Source organism: Sceloporus occidentalis, unplaced genomic scaffold (assembly GCF_023333645.1).
Source record: "Sceloporus occidentalis isolate IW3139 unplaced genomic scaffold, rSceOcc1.0.p SCAF_5, whole genome shotgun sequence".
Taxonomy (NCBI): Eukaryota; Metazoa; Chordata; class Lepidosauria; order Squamata; family Phrynosomatidae; genus Sceloporus; species Sceloporus occidentalis.
Window position 1 is genome coordinate 102,937,120 of NW_028316985.1, and position 20,874 is coordinate 102,957,993.

At 43.6% G+C, this 20,874-nt stretch overlaps 1 protein-coding gene and 1 long non-coding RNA gene across 5 annotated transcripts in view; both read right to left on the reverse strand.

The window, feature by feature from the left end:
* The window catches only part of LOC149312602 (1-acylglycerol-3-phosphate O-acyltransferase Pnpla3-like), a 33,100-nt gene extending 26,457 nt beyond the window's left edge, over nucleotides 1–6,643 (reverse strand). For all 3 annotated transcript variants that reach the window (XM_089524957.1, XM_089524959.1, XM_089524956.1), the window contains exon 1: nucleotides 6,373–6,643. In XM_089524957.1, the coding sequence (XP_089381083.1) occupies nucleotides 6,373–6,577 (205 nt within the window). In that variant the 5' untranslated portion in view covers nucleotides 6,578–6,643. The remainder of the gene's footprint in view (nucleotides 1–6,372) is intronic.
* A 10,258-nt stretch (nucleotides 6,644–16,901) lies between these two features.
* LOC149312603 (uncharacterized) lies at nucleotides 16,902–20,498 on the reverse strand. Of its 2 annotated transcripts, XR_016281278.1 has the most exons (4): nucleotides 20,131–20,498; nucleotides 19,292–19,533; nucleotides 19,106–19,204; nucleotides 16,902–19,006 (listed from the first exon to the last, which is right to left on the reverse strand). It is a non-coding gene; the product is annotated as an uncharacterized LOC149312603 (long non-coding RNA). The 2 variants fall into 2 exon arrangements; XR_016281277.1 differs by having other exon boundaries at nucleotides 19,106–19,533.
* Nucleotides 20,499–20,874: the final 376 nt, after the last annotated feature.

Consider the following 20,874-nt stretch of genomic DNA (forward strand, 5'->3'; position numbering starts at 1 on the left):
CTAGGAAGTTAAAAGCAGTGTTCCCAAAGGAATACCAGCTAGAAAAAAGAAAAACTCAGTCTAAAGACCAAACCGGTCATATAAATCAAACCCACAGGCCTGTTACAGACAGCCAAAATAAAGCTGCTTCGAGTCACAGTGGAGGTATGGTGTTTCAATGATGCAAGAGTCCAGAAGCCACACCAAAGCCATGCTCCAGTCCTTAGGGCTGGAGCGTGGCTTTGGTGCGATTTCTGGACTCTTAGGACGCATGCATCATTGAAACACCATACCTCCACTGTGACTCGAAGCAGCTTTATTTTGGCTGTCTGTAACAGGCCTCCGTCTCTTACAGCCACAATCTTTCATTGCGCTAATGAATGATTTGCGATTACCAAGTAATGTACTGGGGAATATAATAAAATGTATGTCCTGTATACCATTTAGCAGAAATGAACTGGGGCCTTCCAGGTGTTTTTGGTCTACAGTTCCCTCCACGCTAGCTGTGCTAGATAGGGCTGATGGGCGTTTTGGTGCAACATCGCCACTCCTGGATTAGAACAACCCAAATAACTTTTTGGGGAAAAGCTATGTTTATGTATATTTTAACAAGCCATTTCATTAGCCAAATCAGATAGCAGTTGTTGACATGTCTCCAAAGTTTGTTTTTTATTGAACGTATGTAGCAAGAAACTAAATTTAATCCAAACAGTGGCAGCAGGGGTGCTTAATCCTTTTTCTCTAGTGCCTTCAAGTCCCCTGTCGACTTAGGGTGACTCCATGCATTTCACAGGGTTTTCTTAGGCAAGGCATTCTCAGAGGCAGTTTTGCCAGTTCTGTCCTCTCAAATATAACCTGCAGCACCTGGTACTTCTTGGTCGTCTCCCATCCAAGAAATAATCAGGGCTGACCCTGCTTAGCTTCCACGATCAGATGGCATCTGGTGCCTTTTCCTTGTTTTAAATCAAATCAAAGCTATCCCTCTTTCTCCACCTCCTTTCCCGTGAATTTGAGAGTAAGGAACAATTTTCAACAGTGGTATAAAGCGTGGTGAAAAGCTTAGGCATCACTGCTCCATTCAAATTCATAGCCTCTTACTGTTCACATTTCCAAGTTTTTGAATGTTTACTCATCCATTGTGCATCAATATAACTTGGCCATCACTCATTTTAACTGCTTTCAATTAAATGCCACAGGCTCTTCCCTAGCATGCTGTCAGTACTTATTAATTTCTTAGCAGTGTGAAATAGGCATTGGTGGGTGCTAAGCTCCGCTACTAAGCTCCACTCCTTTTTTGCACTACTCAACATGTGAAGTGACAAAAAAAAAATCTAGCTAAATGTGGGAAACTATTGCAACCATTTGGCAACTGTAAATAAAAATCAGTGCAATAAAACAGAATTTTCTTCACTGTTGTAGAAAACATCAGTTTGAACTGTAAATTTACTTACAAGAATAAAAAGTTAAGATGAAGTGAATACGTTCTTTAGAAACTTTAATTCTAAATTCAAGTACTTTTCTTACAACTTGGAAAATATGTGTGTTTTCCTATATATAGATATACATACACACGCGTGCATACACACACACAGATATACATACACACATACACACACATATATCTGTCACTGGAGAACAATGTTCTTTCCCTCAATTAGTACATTTAAAAAGCAATGGTAACATTTTAATGGGTAAGAATTTAAGCCTCTAAGAGACTTAGAGATTTTGACACAATTCAGTGGCTACAAATCTGACACATATCTCCCTATTATGCTATTATAGCTTTTCAAAGGGTTTAAGAATCATAACTAGTGATTCATTTAACATCAGCGGCTCTCAGTGGCAGAGCCACAGGGCAGCTGAGTTATTTAAGATCCTTTCAAGGCAATAAATACCAAAGTATATTAATACAGGGGAAGTGTGCCATAAGACAAACTGCGAAGTCCATATTGTGAAATATCTTTATTAGGATAACCAAAAAGACACAAACATCTCTGTGAAAATGTGAAGTCGAAGGATTTCATGGCCGGAATCCATAGATTTTTGTGGGTTTTCCAAGCTAAATGGCCATGTTCTAGAAGAGTTTCTTCCTGATGTTTCGCCAGCATCTGTGACTGGCATCTTCAGGGAAAGATGCCATCCACAGATGCTGGCGAAACGTCAGGAAGAAACTCTTCTAGAATATGGCCATATAGCCTGGAAAACCCACAAAAATCTATCTCTGTGAAAACTTTTGAAAGGTACTACAACAACATGAAAAGCATAATTTAAATTACTTTCAAAAGGAACATATGATGGGGTTGACTTTCTACTACTCCTTCTCAAATGGAAATGAATTCACAGTCCATAAATGTTGAGAACTTCACTTTCTCCTCTTACGCATCTTATTTCTGCGCATATAACCCTGAACTGTGACTAGAACAATTTTAGAGAGAAAGCAGAATGTTTCCTGCCAGGACATTCTTGTAGTCTGTGTCTCTTATAGTTTCAATGTTCTGTAACACCCCTCACCCCTTGGACTGCAGGCAGTATCCAATTATGATGATGACCCTCTCCATGGGAAGGGCCACCTTGCTCTCCCAGACTGGACTTGAAGAACCAAAAAGACTTCCCACCCCCAGGTTCTCAAAATCTAAAACAACATAAAGCAACACTGGGATAGTTTACTTAAAACTGCAAAGAACCCCATCCTCAAACATCTGATAAGCATCTGATAAGCAGGACGAAAAGGAACTTAACACATGAGTTTATCACACGGGAGGAATTTCTCTTAATTTCGAATGAAAAGAAATGGGGCCAGAATGCATTCACGTGAATTCGCTAATTCAGCAAATTTACATAATTTGAATTGCGCTCAAATTGACTTGCCATTGCCCAAAAATAGCTTGCCATTGCCCAAAATTGCGTGTGATCACCTCTCACGCAATAACGTGAAACCCCATGACTGTGTTCGGACTGGCTTCCCATTTCCCAAAATTGTGTGTGATAGTATATCATGCAATAACGTTAAACCCCATGATTGCGTTCGGATTGCCATTGGCTTATACTTCCAATTTCCCTTATCTGATAACGTCCACAGGCTTCCTATCCTTTCCTTGTCCCAGTAACATTGAAAAGTTTATCAGGAGAATCAGGGAGCCCTCCTGAACAACGTAGGCTGGGGCACAGGGAGCGTCACAGAGACAGGAGAACCCTCAGCAATGCCAATAAATGATGGGCAAACAAGTATTGACCAATATGTTGCCAGCTGGCCAAAGACCATAAATCCCTTTCTAACAAATGTCAATACCTTGAATACCTAACAAAAAGTGACACATGCATATTCTGCGAACACTGCAAAGAATTGGGGGGCTCTCTCACTTCATGGTTATGATTTACATATGAAGGTGGGAGGGTAGGAGGGTTGGGGAGATTAGGGACATGTTTTGATTATTGATTATATAATCTGTATTTGAACTTTGCTGTCACCTGCCTTGATCCTCAAAAAGGGAGAGGTGGGATACAAATAAATAATAATAATAATAATAATAATAATTTCTTCTGTGAGATTTCATCCCCCTTGTGAGATGAGCTTTTTTGCATGCATCATGGATCTTCAGAATTAAATCAACCTCTCTGGGCTTTAGACACACTCAAGGAGACTCTCCCACTGCTTCCAAGAGTCTTTGAAGTCTGGCACCAAGGCTGAGGTTGTGTCATTTTGCCCATGTTTTCAGGCCTTTGAAACTAGACATTTTTTCATCCTTGAAAACCAGGTGGCCCAAATGGTGACAACAGGAAGAGGATGCAAGGTCCCACATGGGCTCAATGTAGTCTCCCAATCCCTGGAGGTTACCCCCCCCCACACACACACACACACAATGTGCTAAACCTACTGGAAGGAGATGTTCTAGTGAAAGCAAACTAAGAATAACAAAATAAAGCTACTATTGTACAGTATACCTTTTAAAAGCAATGTAACGTGGTTTACATTGGCGACTGTAGTGTTGACGGTTGAGAAAGAAAGATCACTAACATAAACTTGACTACTTCCACTTGAATGAGAGAAAACAAGGTCCTACGAATGAACAGTACTTTAAGAACCTCCATATCCTTACTTCACATCTCTGCAACGTGACAACAAAGACACACAGTTCAAAGGCACAAATCCAATGCAGACGCATATAAAATGACATGGGCCCATTCATTCATGTGCTTTATTCCTTGCCTTTTAACAAATCTATAAAAATGGCTCCTGTCACACAGACTCAAATTTCCTGTGTAGAAATGATGTGTCCCATCTATAGGAGATAACCTACAAGAGGTATATGTGTTTGATTTCACTATTCTGTATACACCTAGAAACATGTTCTTGCTGTGGGGAACATATAAGCCACACTGTTTTGTTCAACTGTTCTTCCTTCTAGTTAGTGGAGCAGGGGACAGTATTCAACAAGCTTAGAGAATACAATACTTTGGCAACATCCAGAAGACGCAATAGGCCAGAACTGAGATTGTGACTTATTGGCAACAAGGCAGCATAACCTAGGGAAAATATGACAAATATTCCACCTTTAGTTTACTGAGATGACAAGCCAGAGGCATAAGGCAAGAACAAGCCATGACTTGTGACTCTGACCTTTCCAGGGAGAGATAAGCCTAAGTTGCTGGTCTGAATGTCACAAACTACAGACTGAAACCCCTCCTAGGACGCTGTGTTTTACTGTTTTACTGGTCCCTCTTGCAGTGGGAGCAGATGGCCAGCATGTACTAAAGAAGCAGCACAACCAATCTGCTGTATAGGCCAAGCTCCCTGCTCTCTCCTCCCTCATTCCACTGACTGGGAGAAGGAAAAAACCAGGGAACCTTTAGATGCCTTATGTTGAAATTGTAGAAATCAAAGAATCACAGCATTGCAAGTAGCCTCATGGGTTGCGTTCCTTGCAGAAAAACCTAAGCTAGCACATAGGCACACAAAGATATAAACCATGCTCAGAAACTCTGTATTTTTAAACTGGTCTTACTTGCAGGAGGAATCAAGGAGGAGCAACCAAACAGTGTGCACACCCTTTAAAGAGATCTGGCTTCCATAACATCTGAACATAGCCACTGTCCAATGTTTTTTTCATTACTTTCACTGAATCTGAATAATGTGACATTATGGGACTTTTTTTGCTTTAAAAACAATTATTATATGATGTTCAAAGACCTTTATGCGTCTTTTATTTTGGTAAAAATACTGAGTACACCAAGGATACAGTAGTGAACACCTGCCATCCTCAGGGCTGACCAAGAGGACAAGTCATCTATTCAACTCAGAGCCATATTAATGCTTCATCCTTATTTTGAGGCTCATCTAATTGTTCAGCACTATGCACCTCCCCCTGCATTTTATAACTCTTGACCTTTGCTCACTTGCAAGGCGTAGGGGGAGCCGGGGAACCCCAAGACAAGCCATGTACAATTTTATTTGTGTCCTCTTGATAAAATCAGATGAAATTCTAACTTCATCACAAGTTGCAATAATGAATAAGTTCACTAAACTTCATCTGCAACACAAGGGCTAGAAACAACACCAGTGGCTATTGGCAACCCGAATCCTAAACAGTAGGGAACTCTGTATGTACGTCTGTCATTACAACCATTAGATCGTAAACCACATATTACTATCTATGGCCCCATCCAGACTGCCAAAATAAAGCTGCTTCGGGTCACTTTGGAGGTATGCCGTTTAAATGATGCAAGCGTCCTAAGAGTCCAGAAGCTGCGCCAAAGCCATGCTGCAGTCCTTAGGACCGGAACGTGGCTTTGACACTTCGGCTTACTTGCAGGTAAAACAAATACCGTGACATGGCGATACGTCCCTGTGAAGCGTGTCTCATACAGAATGTAGGGTTTATGTAGCACTGCCTCTGGAATGTGTAAATCTAGAGGAAGCGAGGAGGAGTTTTGATATCCTGCATCATTGCAAATAATGTGATAATCCTCCCCACTTTTTCCCATTCACATAGACAGCCATGGCTCCATCCTACAGAATCCTGGGATTTGTAGTTTCGTGAAGCACCGGCACTCATAAAAGAAAGCTACAGACCTTGTAAAACTACAAATCCCAGGATTCCATCAGATGGCCCTACAACACTTAAAGTGGTGTCAAACCGCATTGTTTCTACAGTGCTGAATAACGCCTCTACAAGGCTTCTCTAAAGAAGGAGAGGAGGCAGGGCTCCACGTTGAAACCTATCAGTCTTTGTCTGGCTCCAGTGCTATGGAATTCTGGGAGTTGGAGTTTGTTGTGGGCCCATGGGCCCACAACAAACTCCAACTCCCAGAATTCCATAGCACTGGAGCCAAAGAAAGAGTTAAAGCGCTACCAAACCGAGTTATTTCCCCAGTATGGACCCTCCCAGGACGCACCCAGGGATCCTCCTCCAGTGATGACGGCGCCAGTGAGGGCCCCAGCCGAAGCCCCATAGATCCTGCGGGCGTCTCGGAAGAGGTGCGGGGCCCTCTCCTGGAGGCAGGTGGCGGCCCCGATGTGGTAGACGCCGAGGAAGCCGCAGCCGGCGAAGGAGACGCTCCAGCCCTCCTCCTCCTCCTCGCCGCCCGCAGACCCCACCATCCTGGAAGGAGGAGGGAAAAGGAACCGCGCCGCAGCGCGCGCAGACGACGGACGTCCTCACACCTCTCCGCCCCGGTTCATAATGGAAAGAAGGCTCTCAGCAGCGCCTCGAGCCTAGCACCGTGCCGAACGCCGTCACCGTCCTCCAGCCAATCGGGGGGCGATATGCAAAACAGGGTCTGGATGGAGGAGGCTGATTGGCGCGCGAAGGGGAGGGTGGGAGGAGCCTGTCCTCGCGCGGTCGGCTGAGGTAACCTTTTGGTCACGCGCACAGCGAGCGAGCGGGGAGGGGAAGAAGGAGGGGACGCCTGAGGCGATTGTCAACCTGTGTTTTATGGGGCAGCCATAAGTCATAAAGGCTCCTTGAAGGCACACAAGAACAGCAACTGTATACACACACACACATATATATCGGTCTGAAATCGGATTGTTTCTTCAGAGTATTAAATTTGGACCTAAAATACTATTGGCAATAGCATTTAAAGCATATATATATATATATATATGTGTGTGTGTGTGTGTATACGCACACACACATATAAATTTGCTATTTTTATATATTTATATATAATATATATACATATAAATATAAATTTGCTGTATTTATATATTTATATATTTGCTATATATATACTGTATATATATATTAAATATATAAATTATATATATATATATATAGAGAGAGAGAGAGCACTATATATATATGTTGCGCTTAAAGCATATATATATATATATATATATATATACACACACACACACACATATACATACACACACTATAGCATATATTGCAATTGCAAATAGCAATTTAGGTCCAAAACACCCTGCAGAAATAATCCGGTTTCAGGCGACTTTAACTGCCTTTTGCTCAGTGCTAGGGAATCCAGGGAATTGTAGTTTGTTGTGGCCCCAGAGCTCTTTCTGACAGAGGAGGCTGAGTGTCTCGCAAAACTACAGCTCCCAGAATTCCCTGGCATTGAGCCAGGGCAGTTAATGCGGTCTCAAACTGGATTATTTCTGTAGTGTGTTTTTAGCATTAGTGTCTGAAGAGCAGGGTATAAATACTGTACAGTTAAATAAACAAATAAATTAAGCCCTTTCAGCACTTATGATGAGGTTTTGGCAGGTTTCTTCAGAATGGTTTCTCTCCTCCGCTCTCTGAGGCTGAGAGAGTGTGACGAACCAAGGCTCAAACCATTACACCATGTTGGCTTTAGTAATAGAACAGACCAATTGAATCAATAGGATTTATGCATTCATTTCTTTGAGAATACCCTGGAGGTACCAGGTCCTTATGAGAGCCAGAATGGCGTAGTGGTTTGTGTTGGACGATGACTCTGGAGACCTGGATTAGTATCCCTGATCGGCCATGGAAATCCACTGGGTGACCTCGGGCAAGTCACACTCTCTCAGCCTCAAAGGTAGGCCATGGCTATCCTCCTCTGAACAAATCTTGCCAAGAAAATCCAAGGATGGGATCGCCATTAGTCAGAAACAACTTGAAAGCACACAACAACAAACCAGGTCCCCCCTCATCTTGGAAACTAAGCAGAGTTAGCCCTGGTTAGTACTTGGACAGGGGACCACCAAATGCTGTAAGCTGCATTTCAGAGGAAGGCAAATCACCTCTTTATATCCCTTGCCTAGGAAAACTCTGTAAATTGGGTCATCATAAATTAACAGGTGATTTGAAGGCATACAAACAGAGAGATTTAATCTATGTATTTGGACCAGTGATTGGATTTTGACCCATGTGTTTGACATAATAATGCAGATATAGCACACCCATCCTGTATGATCTTACATACCTGGGCCTTTTTTTTTTTACTAATAATCCATCTGGCTGTATATACCTCTTCCCTCTTCCTTGTTTTGGTAATGCGCTTTGTCCATTTTACTGTTGCTCAAACTTTCTAAGACAGGAGGTTTCACCATCCGGATGCAACTATGGGGAACACATGTGTCCATGTTCCAATCAATTAGCTTTGCTATTCTTCCATAAATCATCAATATAACAACAGACTGTCTGTAAACATATAAATGTCCTTCTAAGAAAGAAATGAGCTTTCTTTCTTTCTTTCTTTCTTGCTGGAACCCAGGTTCTTGGACAGGGTAAGTAGTGGAACATTAGATATCAAAAGTTGAGAACCAGTAGATGCAGCAGACACAAAGAACCTGCTATCTCTGATTTCTGCTAATTTTACCAGTCAGCCTGAGCTTTTTCATCCCCCTCTTAGACACTACAAGAACCAATTCTCCTAGAGGCATGTTAGAAGGAGGAACATCTGCCCTGGGTGCAATGACAGAAATGCAAAGAATTTAGGAGGTTTCGGCACGACTGCCAAAGGCTGAGGCACTGTTATCTTGCTATTTCTTGAGCAGGGTCAATGAAACCTATTTTCAGGCTGTCAGCAATTTTCTAGCTGTTCTAATAGGGTTGCTGTCTCCCAGACCGTCAAATCTGAGCATCTATTTTGCACATGATACTAATATTCTAATATTAGTAAGGCATATTCTAATTTTTATTCTAATAATGCATACATCCACCACTTACTTTCAGCCTTGGTACCCCCCTTTTTAAAATAGTAACCACTGTTCTTTAGGGACCTGTATAAGGTTTAAAATGCTGGACATGGAGTAGGGAGATCCAGGTTCAATCCCTCCTTGGTCATGGAATTTGCCTTGTGACTGACTTTGAGTCATCACTACCTTTCATCCAGCCAACAGCAGAGATTAAGAGGGAGACTGCATCCATGTAAATTGGATGCGTACATTCCTAATGTACAAATACAATTACACTTATAATTATGATATTATCACCCACAGGCACTTCCATTGGTATTCCTATCAGGTTAGTGTAGTATTATTGCCATCATGTGTTTTGTTGTTGTTGTTGTTTAACTGATGGCCGAATGTTACGCATGTTACAGATCTATGAAAACACCACAAGAATCCCTTGAAAGTGACTCTCATCTGATTTACAGGGGGAAGTGCAAAGGAAAGGCAAGTCAAATATCATTAATTGTTGGGGGGAAAGCAGGGCTTTTGAGAGGAATTAAATATGGTATTGTAAGTAGAAGACAGTCTAGTTTAACTTTCTTTGCCCTGTTTGACTTAAGATGATGTATGCATTTTTTTACATTTTCATTCCTTCATTTTCCTAATTACAGCTTCTCATTTTACTACAGTATGTATATTATAATCTGCTAGCTGGGACAACACTTCATGCTTCCAAAGTCATAGTCCAACATTCAAATCACTACATCCCACTAGCTGATTTTTATTTTCTCTGCTTGCTTTGACACTATATAACTATAAATCTTCCACTTGCCTCAGCCCAGAGGGGAGTGCACCCTAACCCAGGTGCCCTGGCCTTTAGGTGCCCTGTATGTCCTGCAATACAAAATTGGTTTGATGGCCAGCTGAGTAGAATTAGCTTGGGACCCATTTCTGCCATTGGCTGTGTGGGATGCTGGACCCCATCAGCGAAAGTGCTGGAAGCCATGTGTGTACTGTTTGCAGTGCTTTATACCATCAGTAAAGCTTCTTGACTTTTCCTGCCTCTCTTTTTCCTTACAGTAGCACGCAAAAGGTGGCCACCTCAGGTTGAAGAGCACCAAGAGCTATGGATTACGTTTTTCCCCACCTCCTGGAAGATCTCTGCTAGTGCTACCTTGCCCTGCTCCAGTGAGCTGACAAGTCACGCCTTGCAGCACTTTGGTAAATGTAACATAGTTCTCTACCTGACCTTGCCATGTTCTTGCCATCTTCCCTGTTTGCTAAATGTGGTATGTTCACAAATCATGCACTGCTGTCACATGAGATCGATCCAACAAAAGGGGCTGGGGGAGGAATACTCACCTCTATGTTAACAAAGTTTCCCATCAGCTACTTTATCTCATTGGATGGAGCATAGCTCTTGAATGTTAACTCTTAATAGGCAATTGCATGGAGAACAGCCCAGAGGAAGAGATCCTGCTAAGGCATCCCTTCCTGGCTCCGGTAATTAGAGATGACACAGAATCCCTCCCTCCCTCTCCCTTCCTCCAGCAGCACAAGACATTGGTTACAGATGTGATCCTTGTTCCAGATGGAAAGTTAGGAGTGCTGGGTTGGGGATGATGCGGTTGCTTTTTCTGACTGGCTGGCTATTTTCTCCGAGTCTTTCTTCCAACACTACTTAGAAATGTTTTCAGGGCTGCTGGTCCTGGTGCTGACCTTGGCTGGGAAGTCCGCCATCCTGGGTCCCTGATGCCTCTCCTGCCCTGGCCCTGGCATTCTCTGGCCCTCCGGGGACCAAGGCAGCCCAGTCCAGCCCAGGCTCTTTGACGATTAAAGTGCTGGCATCCTGGAAAAGCAATCAAATTCGCTAATGCTTATCACACAGAGAGAAAAACAGTGGGTGAAAAGCATATTCATTAGGCAAGAAAGTGGGTCGAATACGAATTTGGATTTCAGATGGTTTGAGAACAAATCCCGTTGCAAGCTTGGAAATAACTGTCCGCTTCTGAAAAACCTTCCCTGGACCCTGGATTTGAAGAACTACAGGCCTGTATCTCATCTTCCATTTTTGAGCAAGGTGATTGAGAGGGCTGTCGCCCTTCAACTCCAAGTCATTTTGGATGAAACCGATTATCTAGACCCATTTCAAACCGGCTTCAGGACAGGATATGGGGTGGAGACTGCCATGGTTGCTCTGGCTGACGATCTTCATCTAGGCATTGACAGAGGAAGTGTGACCCTGTTGGTGCTTCTAGACCTCTCAGCGGCCTTCGATGCAATAGACCATGACATCCTCTTGGAACGCCTGGGAGAGTTAGGAATTGGTGGCAGTGCACTCCAGTGGTTCTGGTCCTTCCTCTTGGGTAGATTCCAGAGGGTGATGCTTGGGGACAGTCGCTCCTCAAAAACGGAGCTTAAATGTGGCGTCCCTCAGGCACCATACTGTCCCCGATGCTATTCAACATTTATATGAAGCCGCTGGGGGAAATAATTCGTAGACATGGGGCAGGGTGTTATCAGTACGCCGATGACACCCAAATATATTTCTCCATGTCCCAATCAGCAGCTATGACAACAGATGGCATTTCTCCCCTCAATCAGTCTCTTGAAACAGTAATGGGCTGGATGAGGAAAAACAAACTCAGTCTGAATCCTTACAAAACGGAGGTACTTACAGTAGGGACCCCCAAACCAGGTACAGGGTTGCAACCTCCAGTCCTAGATGGGGTCATGCTCTCCACAAAGGACTGTGTTCGCCGTCTGGGGGTGCTCCTAGATCCATCGCTTCACATGAGAAATCAGGTGATTGCAACGATCAGGAGCGCCTGTTATCAGCTTCGGCTGATATGCCAGCTGCGCCCTTTCCTGGAAGAAGACGACCTAGAAACTGTTGTACATTCACTGGTAACTTCACGACTTGATTTCTCTAATGCGTTCTACATGGGGCTACCCTTGTGCCTAGTCCGGAAACTTCAACTAGTGCAAAATATGGCAGACAGGCTGGTCGCCGGCAAAACTAGGAGTGACCGAATAACACCCATCTTAAAATCTCTTCACTGGCTGCCTATTAGTTTCTGGGCACAGAACAAGGTGTTGGTTATAACCTTTAAAGCTCTACATGGTTTGGGTCCAACTTATTTGAGGCATCGCCTACTCCCACATAATCCGCCCCACACCCTCAGGTCCTCTGGGAGGAATCTATTGCAGCCTTTAAAAACCAGACTAACTGCTACCTCTCAGAGGGCCTTCTCTGCAATTGCTCCCAAACTATGGAACGGTCTGCCAGACGAGATCCGCCAAATTGCCAGCTTAGACAGCTTTGAAAAAGCTGTCAAGACGGATCTCTTCCGGCAGGCCTTTCCTGAATAAAAGTGCCCGGCCAAAGAATGACTGCCCCTACATCATGTATCAGCCCACCGCTCTGTCCTTGCAGTATTTTTTATTGTGTTGTTAATAGATGTTTTAATTGTAACTTGTTTAATCCTGTTTTGTGGGGGGGAGGGGCAATTTGGGATATAATTTTGTAAATGTGGATTTTAATGTGTTGTAAGCCACTTTGATTGTCTTGTCACAGAAAAGCGGCATATAAATAAAAGTTTTATTTATTTATTATTTATTGATTTATTAACTCCCAGATGCCCTCCTTTTCCAGGACATATCCTCTATTTCTCCCTCCTGTACAGGAGGAATCCCAAAATGTCTCCTCTCTCTGCCTTCTCCCACCAGCTGCTCCCTTAGAGCAGCGGTTCTCAATCTGTGGGGGTTGAACAACCCTTTCACGGGGGTCGCCTTATACCATTGGAAAACCTATTTCCGATGGTCTTAGGAACCAAGACACTGCTCGGGGAGGTCACCACAACATGAGAAATTGTATTAAAGGGTCGTGGCATTTGGAAGGTTGAAAACCACTGCCTTAGATATAGATATTCTTTTAAGAACAAGGCTGCCTCTCTCTCCTTGGCACAGCAAGGAACCATGGGAAATCTAGGAACAGGGAGAATCTGGCACATGGTTTTCAGACTGCTTCAGGTAACTTCCACAAGATTTGCCCCCCCTTTCTTGGCCCGGTTGAAAGAGGATGTGAATAGGAAGTCATTTCTCCTCTCTTTCTGTTGTTTAAAAAAGGCTTCTCTGCGGCCTAAAATGGGCTGGAAGATCCCAAAACATGATGGAAATGTTCCCCAGGGCATGTCTACACTGACAAAAAACTCTCAGTGATCTTTCAGTTACAATTAGCTATGTTCTCAGCAATTTGCAGGAAAGTTACTGGGAATTTACAGGGAACGTGGTAGAACAAAAAATCTCCTTTTAGCCTGAAATTTCCTAAAAAATCGAGATAATCCTTCAGCGTGGAGCCAGAGGGAGAAAGAGGTTTTGGTGGGCAGGACTACTGGTTGGTTCTGGCAAGCCTGGAGTATGTCACCAAGTTTCTGTATACACTCTTATCTCGGGTTACGAATTTAATCCGTTCCGGCGCCATTTTCGTAACCCGGAAGTCTTCGTAAGCCGAGAAAGCCATAGGCGCTAATGCAGAGAAGCCGCGATTTGGTGCGAAATAGCGCCAAAAAGCACCAAAAGGTTATTCGTAACCCGGAATAACCTTCGTAACCCGGAAATATTTTTTTTTTTTTTCGTAACCCGAAAAGTTCGTATCCCGGCGCGTTCGTAACCCGAGGTAAGAGTGTACTTCAGTGTATGTTCAGCCACAAGATCAACAATTGTGGGATAGTTTGGGCTACCCATTACCTCTTCCTTGCTGCCTGCCTGAATGTCATGCTTGGTTTTACTCTTCCACCCCTCTGATCCTCCCCGCCATAAGATCAGTGTTGTGTCACCTTTGTTTTTACTTCAGTGAATGGAGAACATCATGCTCAGCCAGGCAGAGTTAGAGTCCCAATTTGGGGCTGAGACTGAAGCTAAGCCGGGCCCTAGCTCTGCTCTGCCAGCTCCAGCAGAGTCTGTCCTGGGTCAAGAGGCTCAGCAGCCTAGCCTCCCACCAGCAGAGATTCCAGGCACAGAAGATATGGATGAGCAAGATGCTGAGATACCTACCTTTGGCCAGTGAAGGTCTGAAAGGGCCTGCTGCCGCTGGTCACGGAGACTGTGATCATGATCTGGGAAATATAAACAGGTGCAGGACGCTGAGCTCCTTTGTCAGAGACCATCTGAGCTTCCTGGCGAAAGCACGTTTCTCTGACTTCCTTTGTCTTCTTGGCCTGAAGTCTTGACTCTTGGACTGCTGACTGATCTGGACTCCCTGGAACCCTTGACTTTTGGACTGCCTTGCTAAACCTGCCTTGCCAGAACCCTTGACCTTTGGACTGCCTGACTTAGAAATGTGCTTTCTGTGATCTTTGTCAGTCCTTGTGAGCCATTATCAGCAGTCTTGGCAGCTTTCCCGGACAGAGAACATATTTAGGGTGGCAAGAGGCCCTCCTTTTCTAAGTCACATTCTACATTTCAACCTTCTGTCCAGAAGGAATATCAACATGTCCCCCATTCTGAACACTGAACATTAGTGTTGTGTTGTCTTTGTTTTTAGTTTTGCCAATGGATTACGCATTCCCCCCCCCCCCCCATCAACCTTCCTCCTATCAACTTTGGGTGGCTTTTCATTTTACTGCAGAGAATGTAAGTATAAAGATCTATTCACTGTTAAGTGAGCCAGTGAGTAAATGATTTGGGGTTTAGTGATCTACTGATTATTAAAACTAACCAAATACATTTTCCACATTGCAGTGAAAACATTCAATTGGCATAAAATTTAATGGTACCAATCTGCCAGTTGAAGGGACTGTTTGATGATGTTGCCAGCCTGGCCCAATATCATTCAGGCCTCCAATCCTTCTAACGGATATTTATTTTTGTGAAATAATACCCCTTTTTTCTTATTATATATTACTAACCATCTCTGGACTCTTGTTTTCTGCCTACCAGAGATGATAAGTAACTAACCCTAAGTCCCACAAAGCAGAGATTCTGACCACTAGAGATTTGCCACATCCAGAAGCATGGTCCATTCAGCCACTTCAAACCCCTTTCTGTTTAAGCCACTATTGGATCATGATTTTTTAAAACAATAAAATACTTGCGTATCTAATTGCTACTGCTGATGGGTGATACACAGCTGAATGTTTCAATTATTGGTTATGCTGGTTTTCTTAGGCAAGGCATACTCAGGGGTGGTTTGGCTAGTTCCTTCCTTTGAAATATAGGGCCAAAACAGATTGCAGAAATAATCCGTTTTGAGACCTCTTTAATTGCCCTAGCTCAATGCTAGGGAGTTTTGGGAACTGTAGTTCTTCCTTGTGGTCTCTGTGATTAACACAAATGGGTTATTCTGTTCCTGTGCAGCTTTGGAAACTTCTGGAATCACTAGAGAGGACTTTTTGGCAGTAGCTCCACCCACCCTCTATATAACTTCCAGGTCTTCCCGCTCTTTCCCAGTTCCTTTCGTCCGTTATGTTAGCAGCTTAGAAGGAACTTTGCTTGTTGGAATCCATATGGACCAGGATGCGTTAGACCCCATAGATCAAAGGGTACATGGAAAGGTCCCAACCCATACTCCCATTGCATTCTTGCCATCTGTGGAGAAAATAGCATAACCCTTATGGGCTGCTCCTGGCACCATTGTGTCAGTTTCCAGAAAGATTGAAAGCCTTTATCCAGAGGAAGGGCAGGTGGGCAGGCAGGCAAGGACTGAAGGTGGACTGTATTGTTCGCCACTGTGCATCATCTTTCTTTCCTTCATCCATTACCAAAATTGCTTCTGGGAGGTTCTATGCGATCTCTGGCAAAGCAGTGGGTACCAAGGTGAGGCAACATCCATGGCTGTCTCCCCAGGAGGTGTCTGAGAAGGCGATCAAGATGTCACTACCACCCAAAGGCACATTAAGGATTTGTTTAAAAATTAACAACTATGTAGTTTATCATACAGAGGGCAAATTGGTAAAATCCCATGCAGAAATGGGATTTTAAAATCTGGGCGTTGTTTGTCAGATGCGTTGGCATGAAAGAGAAATAACACAAAAATAATCGAAATGGAAAGCTCCTTTGTACTTTTGGAATTTAGTGAAAGTAAAAAGGAGCTGGTTTTGACGACTTTGTCTTTGGGTTATTTTCACATCATTTCTCTTTCATGCAAACATCTGAAAAACATGGTGCAAATGCAGGTTGGTTCCAGTTTAAATTTAGTTTCTGCACGGGATTCATCCCATGTGATAAACTCCCATGAAGCCATCTTCTTCCACTGTCACGGCTGGAATACCTGTTCTGCTAAGGAAGCAGGGAAATTGGAAGAGCTCTTGCCTGGAGAGTCACATCATGGGCTTTTCAGTTTCCAGCTCCAGGGATCCCAAATTCCTTCCCTCCCCAAAACAAGGACATGCATTTGTCCAGCCCTCTGCCTAAATATTGTTAACCTGGGGCCATGAGGGTGCTGAATTTTTTTGCCCCACTGGATTCCTCCACTGGAGCGATCCTCAGCAGGCAAGGATAATAGTCCATTGGATGGAGCCATGCAATTCCCGTGGAATCATAGTCTTGTAACTGTGTAGCGTGAAAGGACTCCATGTGAAGGGCTTAAACACCTCAACTATGCTCATCTACAGGTTTTTCTCTAGGAATGGCTGCCTCCAAATTATATTAAAAAAATTAACAGATGGAGAGCCCTATGGTTTCTGAAGTGACATAAAATTTTACCTAAATTGAAGGCAAATGCTGTTCTCTCTGAACTTGATACTCCAAGAGAAAGACAACCAACTGTATTTGTAAACAACAAAATGAAGAAACAAAAGAGAAGAAACAGAAATATTTCCAAGATTCTGATTTTTATTAATTTTGCATTATGGTTGTTATGTCTATTTGCCAAGTTCAGTTTGGCCAGTTTTAAAATTATAAGTTTAACTTGATTCCTATGAATCTCCCAAAGAGCCTAACAGGTGGCCCCTGCCGGATGCCCAGAGGAAGGCGAAAAACCTCCAGGGTCTCAGGCCAATCTGCCCTGGAGGAAAATTCCTTCCCGGCCCCAAAAGTGGCGGCCAGTGCTACCCTGGGCATGTCGACAAGAGCCTTCCTTATGCTAAGAAATGGGGAAGCTCCCTCCTTCCATCTCTCCAAGTAGAAGACATGCTGGCATATTCCAGAGTCCATCGTCATCATCAAGGAAAAGCCATTCTGTCTGGACAGCGTGATGTTTCTTCTGAATTTTCTTTTAAATTTAATAAACAGTGCTGCTACTTTATCTAGGAAGCGGGATTTTTTAAAAAATGGATCAGCTCTTACTGGACACACTTACTGAACTATCATTTTGCAGTGAATAATATTCATTGTCTTACTATATCCCATTTCCAAATGGTAAGAGGTTTCTTATTTGGGTCTCTGAAGACCTTGTAGCATTTATTCCTTTTGAAAGTGGAATGCATATTTCAAAATTCCCTATGTATATCTTTCATTAATTTTCTTTCAGAGGCTTGTTGTTCTCTGCTGAGTTCAGCTTATCAGGTTTTTACAACAGTAAAGATCACTCAGGTTTGACATAAACTCTCATAGCCTGGATCCATCTACAATCAGAGCGGAGATTGCATCCAAGGAATCAGAAGAAGACTAGGACTGGGAAGGGCAGCTATGAAGGAACTAGACAAGAGCATCAAATGCAAAGCTAGAACAATAAACACTAAAGTATTATCTTCCATACCATTGTATTTGCCATCATCCTGTAGGAATGTGGGAGATGGATAGTGAAGTGAGCTGATAGAAAGAAAACCAACTCATTTAAGAGCTTGTTCTGGAGAGGAATGCTGAGGATACCATGGATGGACAGGAAGACATGGATATGGGAACATACCAAGTCTGAACCCTCTCTAGAAGCCTTTTCATAATGTGACCATAATAGAGAAGGCAATAATGCTTGGAATGGTAGAGGTTAGGAGAATGGTAGAGGATAGGACCACATACCAGATGGATAGACTCAGTTAAAGAGGCTACAGCTCAGAGCCTAAAAGAATGTGCAGAGTGGTTGAGGATGGAGGGGCTTGGAGAGTGTTTCCTCCATAAGGTTACCCTGAGTCAATATCAACTTGAAGGCAGTTAACAACAACAGGAACAAAATACATTAATTTTTCAAACATCCTAACAGGTGGACGCTGCTGGATGCCCAGAAGAAGGCGAAAAACCTCCAGGATCTCAGGCCAATCTGCCCTGGAGGAAAATTCCTTCGCGACCCCAAAAGTGGCGATCAGTGCTACCCTGGGCATGTCAGCAAGGACCACAGACCATCAACCCGCCAGCTCCTGCTCAGGCCAAACTTATTCCTTCTTACCTTAAGGCTCACGCCTTTTTCTCCATCGACAGGGTCCATTTCTGGACATCACTTACCTTGTGACAGTTTCCTTGAAGTTGAATTCTGTTGAGATGTTCTCCATCCTTCTTAAATGTTCTGCATTCACAGGTTACATCCTTCTACATCACTTGACTTAGTTTCTTTGAAGTTAACTTCTGCTGAGATGTTTGTATGAATTAATGGGCTTTCTCGATGACCTCTCCTCATCTATCTGCAGGAACCTGATATAAAGCAATGAAAATGTTGATAGTGTATGAAAAGAAAAGGGTGAAATTGCAGATGGCTTCCAGAAATGTGAGGATCAAAACTTTTGCATCACCTTGTTGTGCTTGTTGTTCATCCTTGAAGTCTACTTCTATTGAGACGTTGTTCAATGTTCTGCATGCAGACATTTGATTCTTGTACATCACTTACCTTCTGATCCATTCCTTTAAAGTAGACCCCTTTTGAGTTGTTACCATGAATTCATGTGCTTTCTCTATGACCTCTTCTCAGTCACCTGATGAGATGCTGTAGTCAGACATTTCCGACTTTTTTGTATACTAAGTCCTTCTTGTATACTTCAGTCTTTCTGTTGTCACCCAAGTCTGCAAGATGGAGGTAAAGAGGTCATTCTTTTCAATCATTCTTAAATGTTCTTCTTAAATGTTCTTCCAGAATTTTTAGAACCAAAACTTTTGCTTCACCTTGTAGTGAACGATGGGATGCTGTGCTTAGATATTCCCAGCTTTCTTGCATTTTGGAACTTCAGTCCTTCTGTTGTCACCCAAGTCTACAAGATGGAGCTGAAGAGGCATCACTTCACGGGTATTAGTTTGCAGAAAACCTGAAAGAAGGTGTCTGGGACTAGAAGTAAAGTGGAGAATACTCACCTGGAGGACTAAGTCTACCTGGATAGCCTTTGGGATTAAGGAATACTCATGTTTCTGGACGCAAGGTTTCCTCCCTGTAATGAAACCAACCAAACTGGTGGCTCCAATAGGTGCACAGCTTCAGCTGTTCATATCTACCAGCCATGAGGAGGGTTTCATGAAGCTTCACTTGATTGGAGTCCTCTCTTAGTTATGCCAACCACCATGCAAACCAGGCTTCATAGCTTGTTGGAAGAAGTAAACTGAAAGGAAAGGAGTTGTGGTTGGGAAGATCACCAGGGTTATAAGAAGGAAGACAGTTTTGAAGAAATGTGGAAATGTATTTTTACTGGCATGAAGTCCAGCCAAAGCTGGACTGATGGTTATTGTACGCTGATGACACCCAAAGATACTTCTCCATGCCTCGGTCAACAGCTTCGATGACAGATGGCATCTCTCCTCTCAATCGGTGTCTTGAAGCAGTAATGGACTGGATGAGGAAAAACAAGCTCAAGCTTCACATGACAATCCAGGTGAATGCAGCGGTATCAGGAGCGCCTGTTATCAGCTTTGGCTGATACACCAAATGATACACGAGAAGTAAGGAATCTAGAAACTGTAGTACATGCACTGGTAACCTCATGATTTGATTTCTGTAATGTGCTCTACCCTTGTGCCTAGTCTGGAAACTCCAATTACTACAAAACACGGCAGCCAGGTTAGTTACTGGAAATTCTCCGGTGGTCTGGGGAGGAGGCTTTGCTGGCCTCTCACTGGAGAGACCAGCAATTTAAATAAAAAAAACGCACTCCGCGGGCTGTTAGAAGAGGTGGGGCGGGTTTAACCTGTTTGAGGCTCACCTTCTCAACCCCCTGTGAGTTGCTTCAAACGCTGGTGCAGGGAGGCCTCGTCTGCCTGCTCCTGTCCAGAGTACATTCCTGACCTTGACCGAGGAAGGCCTTGTTCAGGTCGGGCAGCATACTTCGGATGTTGGCACGACTCTCCTTTGTTGTCCTGAATCGGTTGGGGTGTGGAGACAGCCTGTTGGCGCTGTGTGGTCCTCGGCCTGGGCACCTTTCATTTGGCTTGGAGTTGTCACCCCTGAGGAGCTGGCTGGCTTTGTTTATCACCTTGCTTGCTTTGCAATGAGGCAAGGGAGAGCTGGCTTGTTTGGCCGACGCTTCAGCCACAAGCCAGTCTCTCAGTGCTGGTTGCAGGGCAGGACTGATGTCTGTGAGAGTCTGGCTTGAACCTGGTGTTTGCTATGGATACCAGCGCGGTTCCCGTTGGTTGCTACAACTTGGCCGGAGCAGGGAGAGAGCTGCTGGAGCTGTGGGCACCTTGGCTTTTGCTCCTTTCCTTGCCTCATTTGCGTTGCCATGAAGCGAGGGAGCACTTGCTTGTTTTGCGGGTGCCTCAGCCTTGCTGGCTTCTGACGTTCGGTCCAGTCTTTTTGGCTCAGATAAGGAGGAAGAGCAGGGTGGTTCAAGGTTGTTTATTCTGAGCTTCTGTTAACATATTGTCTGTCATTCTCAAATGTTCTGGATCCAATGTTATTTCTAAATTCTGAAATTTCTATATTTGTATACAGTGGTCCCTTGGCT